The sequence below is a fragment of the Gymnodraco acuticeps genome, unplaced genomic scaffold (genome assembly GCF_902827175.1).
Source record: "Gymnodraco acuticeps unplaced genomic scaffold, fGymAcu1.1, whole genome shotgun sequence".
NCBI classification, from domain to species: Eukaryota; Metazoa; Chordata; class Actinopteri; order Perciformes; family Bathydraconidae; genus Gymnodraco; species Gymnodraco acuticeps.
In genome coordinates, this window is record NW_022990788.1 from 238,982 (window position 1) to 248,679 (window position 9,698).

General features: G+C 43.1%; 1 protein-coding gene across 1 annotated transcript in view; it reads left to right on the top strand.

Annotated features, from left to right (window-relative positions):
* robo4 (roundabout, axon guidance receptor, homolog 4 (Drosophila)) overlaps nt 1-8,710 on the top strand; it is a 31,344-nt gene extending 22,634 nt beyond the window's left edge. Inside the window, 7 exon segments of the mRNA XM_034232727.1 lie at nt 2,205-2,516; nt 2,901-3,005; nt 3,164-3,311; nt 4,343-4,570; nt 4,777-4,933; nt 4,935-5,130; nt 6,794-8,710. Coding sequence (XP_034088618.1) covers nt 2,205-2,516; nt 2,901-3,005; nt 3,164-3,311; nt 4,343-4,570; nt 4,777-4,933; nt 4,935-5,130; nt 6,794-6,969 — 1,322 coding nt within the window. The 3' untranslated portion in view covers nt 6,970-8,710.
* The last annotated feature ends 988 nt before the right edge of the window (nt 8,711-9,698 follow it).

The following is a 9,698-nucleotide window of genomic DNA, read 5'->3' on the forward strand; positions in this document are numbered from 1 at the left end:
CTTGATGAACATTCATCATTAACTCCTCCAAAAAATATAGTTTATTCAATAATAAATGAATATGTGAATCATAACAGTTCTTCACTATATCTGTAAAGCGTCTTTGAGCACCTGTAAAAACGCTAACAAATTAAATCTATTATTATTATTATTTATTATTTATTTATACAGCTGATAGGAATAATATGATTGTTAATAGTATCATATTCATTCAGACAAACATCGATGAGACAGTTAATTCATGTACTTATTGCAGCAGTCTGCATAGATTTGGTACCCCTGCTGGTCTAAGAGTGAAACAAACTCATTCAGTTATTGTTCAGTTAAAATTCATTAAATTACGTCTGCCACCTTATATGTAAGGCTTTACTGATGTGCCACAATAATATCACCTATGTGATTGAGTTAAAATTTTAATATTGTGGCTTTCCAAGTTAACATTGATTGTAGGGGTGTAACGGTTCACAAACATTTCGGTTCGGTACGTAGGCTACCTCGTTTTTAGGTCACGGTTCGGTTCGGTACGTTTTCGGTACAGCAGAAAAAATTATCACAAAACATTAAAAACATTGTTTTTATTATTATTAAACTGTGACTAATGTATTCAAATAAATACAAAATATAGTAAAATAAACATTAAGGTGCAGCATTTCGATGAACTGAAATAATCTGTATTTGAACTGTACTAGCACCTAAGCAGCCAGCTTGACATTAGGACTTGCTTGTCATTGTATTTTCCTGTTGTTTAAAGAAAGATGAACTTGTCCACATTGCTTGCTGAAAGGGCAGATCTGCTGGCACTAACAATGTCTCTGTGGAGAACACCCTCTCTCTAGGGACAGAGGTAGCACAGCTAGGTAGCGCTTTGCTACCATGGCAACATAAGGATACTTGGCGTTTGTAATAGCTTTGGCTCGGTCTGAACTCTCTGCGAGTGGTGGAGGCTTAAATGCTAGCGGGAGTTGGGTTTGCACTTCAGTCTTTTTTCTTTTGGTACCGGTGATATTCACGTTCGGGTGATGCCTTTTCAAATGAGTGTGCTAGCTTGATGTATTGCCAGCCGCGTAACCAATGTTAGTTGAACAATACCGACAAACAGCTTTGGTTCGGTCCACCTGTCTTTGTCCGTCATCCTTGTTCGTAACTGCGAAACCAAAACGTTCCCAAACCGGAGACTTCAATGATGCTGGAGGATTTTCAGCTCAACTTTATCTGCGTTCGCCATTTCGACAGTTCCTCAAATTACTGACTACATTTGAACGCATCCCTGTGACCAGCTCTCATAGTATGCCTCTCGTCCAATGAAATTACTTGGTCGCTCTTTGATATATACCTGAGATTACTTCCAGAAAGTTGTTCATGTTCTCAATTTTTTTACGTTTAACGCTATATTCGTTCGGTACACACGTGTACCGAACCGAAGGGCCCGTACTGAATAATTTCAGTACGGGTACGTGTACCGTTACACCCCTAATTGATTGATATGATTGCGATTTAAATCAGCATATACTTCTGTCAGGGGATGCCACCCCTCAAAATCTCCTGCCACCCTCTTGCCACCCCATGAATATTTGTCTAGATCCGCCCCTGCTGCTGGGATAGATCATTTCATTGTTGCTGAATTCAATAAGTGAACTGTTATTAAATTGTCTGCAGTTAAAAAAATCAATAATAATAATCTGCCGATCTGTAGTAGCAACATAAAGCCTATATTTATAAGATTCTTTGGTCACCATGGTTATACTTATTCATATCAGCATGTGAGTGTGTTGTGTGTCTAGTTAACTAAAGTGGTTACTCTTTATAGTAACTATATTCTCCTTGATGCCAAATGCCAACTGCTAACAGTGTGTTCATGTTTACGATGTCCAGCTCCTGTCTTTACTCATAACTCTTAAAAGAACATGTTTCTGTTCATCCTATTGTTCCAGTAATACGCTGCATGGCTCCCAAGCACTCGATGTCCTTGTAAAGCAGATGATGCAGGATGACATCATCAAACCTGTCAGTCCATATGACTCATTTCTCTGCATTTGTTAGTAATAAGCTATTGTGGAACAGAACCAGAACAAAGGGATAATAGTGTGTATCCAAATGGACTAGAGACATGAAAGACGCAATGACACTATCGACCTCTCACTATTTCAGCCTCTCTGATAAATATGCTGCTGAATGTTTGGACGTGTTCATTTGTGTTTCTTTAGGCCTGCCAGTCTCCTGGAAGGACCCCCGCTGCATGGACTCAGTGGTCCCCATCGTGACGGACAGCTGTGGCGTTTACGGCACTTTCTACGTGGACCTGATGGGAAATGGTCTGAAGACCTTTAACAGTCCTGGGAGCCGCTCTAAGGCTCCTCACGGTGTCCCCCTTCAGCAGGGGGAGACCATCCAGATCTTCTCTCAGCCCCTCGCAAAGAGCGCCTCCCTGGGGAGCCGCGAGGCGTTGTCATGGAAACAGGCTATACGCCCCCAGCCCAGGATGGGGGTGCTGAGGGAAAAAACCCACAGCAAGCAAGGTGCATAGTTGAGATTGTGATGTGAACACCACAACTATATTTGTTCTTCCTTTCATTGTCCCTCTATGTGTGTCCCTGCACACGTTGTCTTCTGAGTGTTGTAAATGATGTCAATGCAATGTAAGACAGCTTTGGTTCGAATGTATCAACCAGGGCTGCACTATTGAAACCACCATATTAGACTATCCAAGGGCTCCTGTAGTGTGTTCTCAGGTGTTCATTCATGTGAATGGTCTGCAAAGGCTAAAATCCCTGTGTCTCAGGGAACTTAGTGACATCACTATGTTACACTCACGCTTCTATTGGCTAGCGCTCCAACACATTGTACGTGATAAAAAAAGAAAAGAAGCTGAAATGCGTCTGTGATTTCCTTGTTGACCCCAGAGCTGCATGCAGTGAACAGCGCCCCCCTCGCGCCCAGCAGGAGCCAGGCCTGCCCCTCCAGTGTGTTCAGACAGAGACTCAGTCACATCCCAGCAGCCCGGCACGGTACCACAGGACACAGTTTATAGCACTCCTTACTCCAGCATCTTTGTGAATTTCTGATCTTGATTTTGTATTTATAATTAAGTTAGAACGTGTACTTTAACACAGTAGTTGAATTATTGGCGACTGGTTATAAGTAGGCATATGTTGTTTTTGTCCAGGGGGGCATCCAGAGTGGGATAAAGCTGCTGGCTGTCCTCGACTGCTGCATTACTCTACATCCTTACACCTGATGGACATGCTGCCCCCCCCACCACCAATGCCACTAGAGGACACCATGGACTCACACAGCCTCAGCTCAGATGAAGGGTAAGAGACTCACACAGCACAGACGGAGACATGATTTCTGATGCATCTCTAATCCTCGAGCAGCCACAGGGGTCATCATGCTGGTCCCAAAGAGCAGGAGTGTGATAGAAGGATACAGTAACCAGGGAAATCTGATTGGTCATTGTTGCATTCCAAAACAGTAAAGTTATAAAGAAAGAGCTGTCTGCCATGTTTAAAACAAGTCTGGGGTCTCCATGCCTTATTGGTCAGAGATGACCTCAACGTCCTTCCTTACAGTATGTTTGTTTGTTTCCTTTTAGTGGCCCAAGCATTGACCTCACTTTAGTGGGAACACACAATATGGACAAAACGCAAGTAAGAAAAGAGACTGGAGGTAGATGACCGAGAGCCTAATGTTTATTGGAGCTAACGGAGGAAATGAGGAATGCCAAGCATAGGATGTCAGGAAGTCTAAATAAATATACAAGAATAGTTGAGGAACAATCAGTTCCGTAGGTTTGTGTGCGTGTAAATGGCCTGCAATGGTCTGGTTTGTTTACTTACGTTACATAGTGACATCACTATGTAACAATTGAACTGCTTTTGGATAATGCTCTAACACATTGTCTATGATATTCTAAGGGGGCGAGACATCTCTAAGTGGTTGACCAATCACAACAGAGCTGGCCAGGGTGAGAAGATGTGCTGCAGCACAGGCAGTACGAGGAGACATGTCCCCGTAGAGACGTTAATAGGCCCAACATCATGAGTCCAACACTTGGAGCAGATGGAACATGGTCTCGTTTGGTGCTGCTGAGCAAACTGCTACTCTTTGTGCTGTTTGACTGTTTCCTATTATATGTGTATTTCTTGTTGAACAGAGCAAGCGATCCCTGTTTCTACACAGTTCAGTGTGTTATTTATGTTCTTCACACAATGTCCTGACTCAGCCTCTCAGTCAGTAAGGAACGATTACTGGGAGCTGCTTCAAGTTTTATTTTATTTTTAGCTTTGAAGGAAAGTATTTCGATTTTTGAATTGCAGCTAACTCGTGTGTGTATGATCTCCAGCTCCAGTCGTTCTACGAAGCTATCAGTGGACATGGGCTCTCTCCAGTCAGTGTGTGATGCGTCCTGCCGCTGTGGGCAGCCCCCCCCATCCAACAACAGCTGCCCCTCCTACAGCCACCTGTCTACTGCATCATACTCCAGGTCAATGGATGAGGAGCAGGGGGGCACGCTGACAGCAGAGGAGGCTACACAGTATCTGGAGCTCAGCCCCAAACCTGAGAGGAGCAGGTAGATAACAGCTCATTATTCAGGCGAGGAACGTTTGTTAATATAGCACCTTTCAACTTAAGGCCATCCAAAGTGCTTTACAAATATGATAACATTAAGAGCAGAAATAGTACTGCAGAATCATTTAAAAACAGTCAACAACAACATTTAATACTGTGCACTACATGTAGAGATCTGTTCATGCCCCCCCCCCCTTCTGTCAACAGTGCTCTACCTCAGCAGCGTCCCTCTCTGTCGAACCCCTTCTCCCCCACCCTGGGCTACATCTATGAGCGTGTCCACTCTCCTCAGATGGAGGAGGACCCCCCCACCCATGAGCCTGAGGTCCCAACGATGGGCCTGCGCCGCGCCCGCCTGCAGAGCCCCCCCCCCCTCCTCCTGCTGCAGCGAGGGGGACGGCTCCCTGTGGAACACCTGGAGCTCGGTGACGGGCAGCAGCCTGGCCAGCGCCCGCAGCAGCTTCATCAGCTCCGTGGACAGCTGCTGCACCGAGGACAGCGCCACCTTCAGACGCCTGCTGGCCGCTGCAGCCGGGAGCATGGGCGGAACCTCGCTGTCAGGTGAGCCCTGACGGGGGGGAACACTCTGAACACTGACCGATCATCACACACACCGGTTCCTCAACAAGCTCTACTCAGCCAGGAGAACCAGATGTGATTGTTTCCATTTTGACAGCAGAGCACTCAGTGTGGCTCATTGTTTTTGATCAGAATCAGAATTGAGTTTATTGCCAAGATGGGTTACACATGCAAGGAATTAGCTTTGGTGTATGGTGGTGCAAACATAAACAACATAAGGGAATACGTTGTAAGAGAAGGTAAACAAATATAACAATTATAAAAAGAAAATATTTGTAAAAAACGATTTAACATTAAAAAAGTCAAAGACAAGTATTTAGACCAACTTTAAATATAAAAAGTAGTACAATGAATATATGACAAACTACAGTGTGTTTTATTTTAAAGTGGAGGGTTGTGCAAAAATATATTCAGAGAGGTGAACATGGCTCACAGTAAAAGAAAACAAAAAAAGGAAAGGCAGAAGAGCCTGTAGTGGAAAGCACATCTCTCCACTAGATGGAGCCCTCTGTCAGTCTGACTGAAACAGTGGCAGCCAGTCCACCTGTCAAACTGAACCATGGAACTCAAGACATGCATTTTGAAGTTTAACATTAAAGTGTACATGTCACTGTTCGTCAGTGTGTGTGCATGTGTCTGTTGCTGTTAGAAACAAAGACATTAAGTCTAATATCTGAGATGTCACCAGGCATTACTTAGCTGGTTTCATGAAATCACATCTCAGGATGAGTCAACTCCCCCCCCCCATGACACCTCATCAGTCACTCTGCAGGCAGCCTCACTCTCTTTTGGCTGTTTCCCCAGATTCAGATAAGAGGAACGTACACTAGCTTCTTTACCTGCTAATGGGCCCTAGCTTCTTTACCTGCTAATGGCCCCTAGCTTCTTTACCTGCTAATGGCCCCTAGCTTCTTTACCTGCTAATGGGCCCTAGCTTCTTTACCTGCTAATGGCCCCTAGCTTCTTTACCTGCTAATGGCCCCTAGCTTCTTTACCTGCTAATGGCCCCTAGCTTCCCCAGAGCTGTGGTCATTGTTCATCTTCAGAATGTGTAGAACATAGCATCAAATCAAGAATGACGTCATCCATCCATGTGACTACATGTTTAGTGTCACATGGAGACTTAAAAGCATCTTTCTGGTCGTATTCTTATTAAATACAGGTTACTTTTTCAGGAATATAATATATTCAGCTTTAAATCTACCATTTAAGTATCCACTCTAGTTAAATGATACTTATGTAAAGACCCCGTTTCAAGGATAAGCAGAGTGTGGACTAAGCATGTGAAAAGAGGGGAGCAGCAGGAGCAGGCCTTTAGATTAGAACACTCACATAAAACACTTCAGCTTAGAATAACTGTTATTATTCCCAGACAGCTACCTTTTCAAAGGTCTTTGAAATATCAGAATGCCTTCAGAATGCAGAATATGGCTGTTGTGAAAGGCAATGGTGGCTTTGTTGCCTTAAACATTTTTAGAGTAGCTTTATTTTCAGTGACTGACAGCTGGTTCAAAGAAGCTGTTTGTCCTCAGAGAATCAGCGTGACGCAAGGTGCTGCTCTGAGTCGAGGGGCTTTCTGTATTAATATAACCCCCCCACTCCATATTGAAATGCTTGTCAACATGTGCTCCTCTCCTGTGTTCAGACTTCTCCCCGCCGGCCTCTCCCCTCAGCGCCGTGTACCCGTCGTTCTGTGAGGGCGACTCGGCGGAGCTGGAGCCGGTCCCTGCGTGGGAGTGGAACCTGGCCTGGGTGGAGGAGATGGAGGCTCAGTACAGAGCTCACTATCCTGCCAGGAGCTCCAAACCCTTTGACACTTAGGCATCAGAGGAAAAGATGCCACATGACTGCATTTTGAGAACTTCACAAACACCTCACAGCGATGCCAGAACAGCAAGACAAGAAGAAGGGACGGATGATCTTCATTTATTTATCTGAGAGGGCTGGAATTGAAAGGTTGAAATACTTCAGGGTTTGATAGCGTTCTCCCTGTCAATAATAGTTACATGTCTGGATTTCAAATATAATTGGAGCAAACTCCTTGATGTTTGAGATACTTCTGTTTGTCTAATAGTTTTACCTCAGGGCAGTACTGTTTGCATCCTCCAAATGACTTCCATTGAGGCTCTAAAGTTTTCTTTCCGCTCGTTAGAGGATAATGAGACACTTCCCCTGGGCTCTTCTCACCCAGTGTGTTTGAAAAGGCCAGAGACACAGAGACAGGATGGAGACGGAGAACCCAGTCATTAGCAGCGCTGCACACTTCCTCACACACATGTTTGTTTCTTATTTTCCTCCAAGATGTCATTTGGGCTGGAGTCCTACCAAATGTTCACTTATATTCAGCATATTCAACAAATGTTATACAAAGAACTTAATCACATTCCAAATCCTGTTGTCTCTTACAGTTTATTACATTCTGGGAATCCTTTTATATTTTTGAAGATTGTTTTGTACTTTATACGCTCTGTCCTTTTTCTATTTTACAAAGAGTTTGTATAATACAAAACATTATGTAGTTCAGGATAGCAGAAGTAGCTAAAGTTATTTGTAAAAATGGTTCAAAGTGAATTGAAGTAACTGGAGGTGTAACTTTAAATCTTACTTTAGGAAGCGTTCCACAGGATGCTTGATGCTGTTGTATAAAGACTTTGATGCATGGCCGTAGATTTATTGGAGGCATTTGCATTGATTTTGTTCTCATAACAAATGTGTTTTATTATTTAGAAAAACATGTTAGAATTGATTGATATCAAGTTTTATATTTTGAAAAAACTGAGCTATATTACATGTAATGTTTCAGTGAGCTGAAACCTGTGACATTGATACTGTCTCTTATGTTATTATTTTATTGTTATTAAAAACACCCTCGTATACACAGCAAATGCTAGTGGGACATTTGATCTAGAAACTCCTCCTTACAGGAAGTGTTCACAGTTTCTCACAGGGACACGTTGACATTTCAGTGCTTCAGCATATGGGGGGGGGTTCCTCGGTGACCGTCGGCCCGACATGAACCCCCTGCTGTTTCGAATGGCTGTGTAACAGGAAGGTGATGTTTATAACTCATCTGTTTGGCTTGAGTAACCAACACCAACAATGCTGCTGCAGCTGATCGTTACAAACCCGTTGAAGAGAATAATTAACACTAAATGTCTGTTTGTTCAGGAAGGTGTGGTTTTTAACTTTGAAATGTTAAAAATGATGTTTTTCCTTAAAAAACCCTGGGATTGAATGTAGCCTAGTTTATTCTGTTTAAAGCAGATTATTTGCACACGCTTCAGTCAGTCAAAGCTCACAGGAGTTGGAAGAGTATTAGGGAAGAAGAGCTTTGCAGACTGATAAATATTTTAATATGTATGTAAGATAATATGATTTACTCAATGACTTTGTGTGCAGCTGCAAAGCACGACATGCATTTTGAAGTAATCCATGGCCTGTATCGGTGCTGGGTGAAATGAGACTGTTGAGCTAAGAAGTGCTGTTGTTTCAGTTATAAGCTGCTCAGGAACAGCCATATTACAAGTTACAATCGAGATATTAAAAAACGTTAACAAACACATAGGAACGAGTCTCAGGGTTCATTTGTTATTTTCTTCTCAGAAGAGGGACAGGCTTTTTCTGCTTCAAAAATATGCAATAATTAAGATTTCTTTCATGTCTTTACTCTCTGAGAATTTCATTTTGAAGATGAATCAGACTGCTTCTCTCTGTTATTTTCAGATGAAGTCAAGCAGACCTGCAAATAGCAGTCAAAGCAGGCTAAAATTATGAATAATGAAAACAGTGCAGGCTTTGTTAAGCACAGGAATCAAGCTTTAAACTGTCCATTTATCTGAAGGAGCCATATTTACCCTATATGCAACGCAGCAAGTAGTGGATTACGTGTGTGTGTGTGTGTGTGTGTGTGTGTGTGTGTGTGTGTGTGTGTGTGTGTGTGTGTGTGTGTGTGTGTGTGTGTGTGTGTGTGTGTGTGTGTGTGTGTGTGTGTGTGTGTGTGTGTGTGTGTGTGTGTGTGTGTGTGTGTGTGTGTGTGTGTGTGTGTGTGTGTGTGTGTGTGTGTGTGTGTGTGTGTGTGTGTGTGTGTACTGGACTGCCAGAGAGATTATCCTTCATCTGTCTCCTTCACTAAAGGCCATATGTTTCTACATGAAGCCCCTGGCTCCTCTGAGCACACACACACACAAAACACTGATAGACGTGACCACACGCTATGAGGCTCACAAAGTAATGAATCAGGCACTACTGTACTGTCTGCTTGTCTTATTAGGTTATACACACACACACAGACACACACACCCTTGGGGTTTGTGCATCACAGATTTTGGTGTATTCCAAAATACCAGCTGAATATAGTATGTCAGCTAACCAATGACCCATATTAGACATGTCCTGAAACCAATGCACACACACACTGCACACACATACTCAGCACACACACACGTCACTGGATGTCTTCCCTAAAGTCTGTTCTTTTATAAAATGAATAGGTACCTTCTAAGACCAAAAAAAAAAGGTTAATGATATTCGCTCTTCTTTTTCTGACTCAC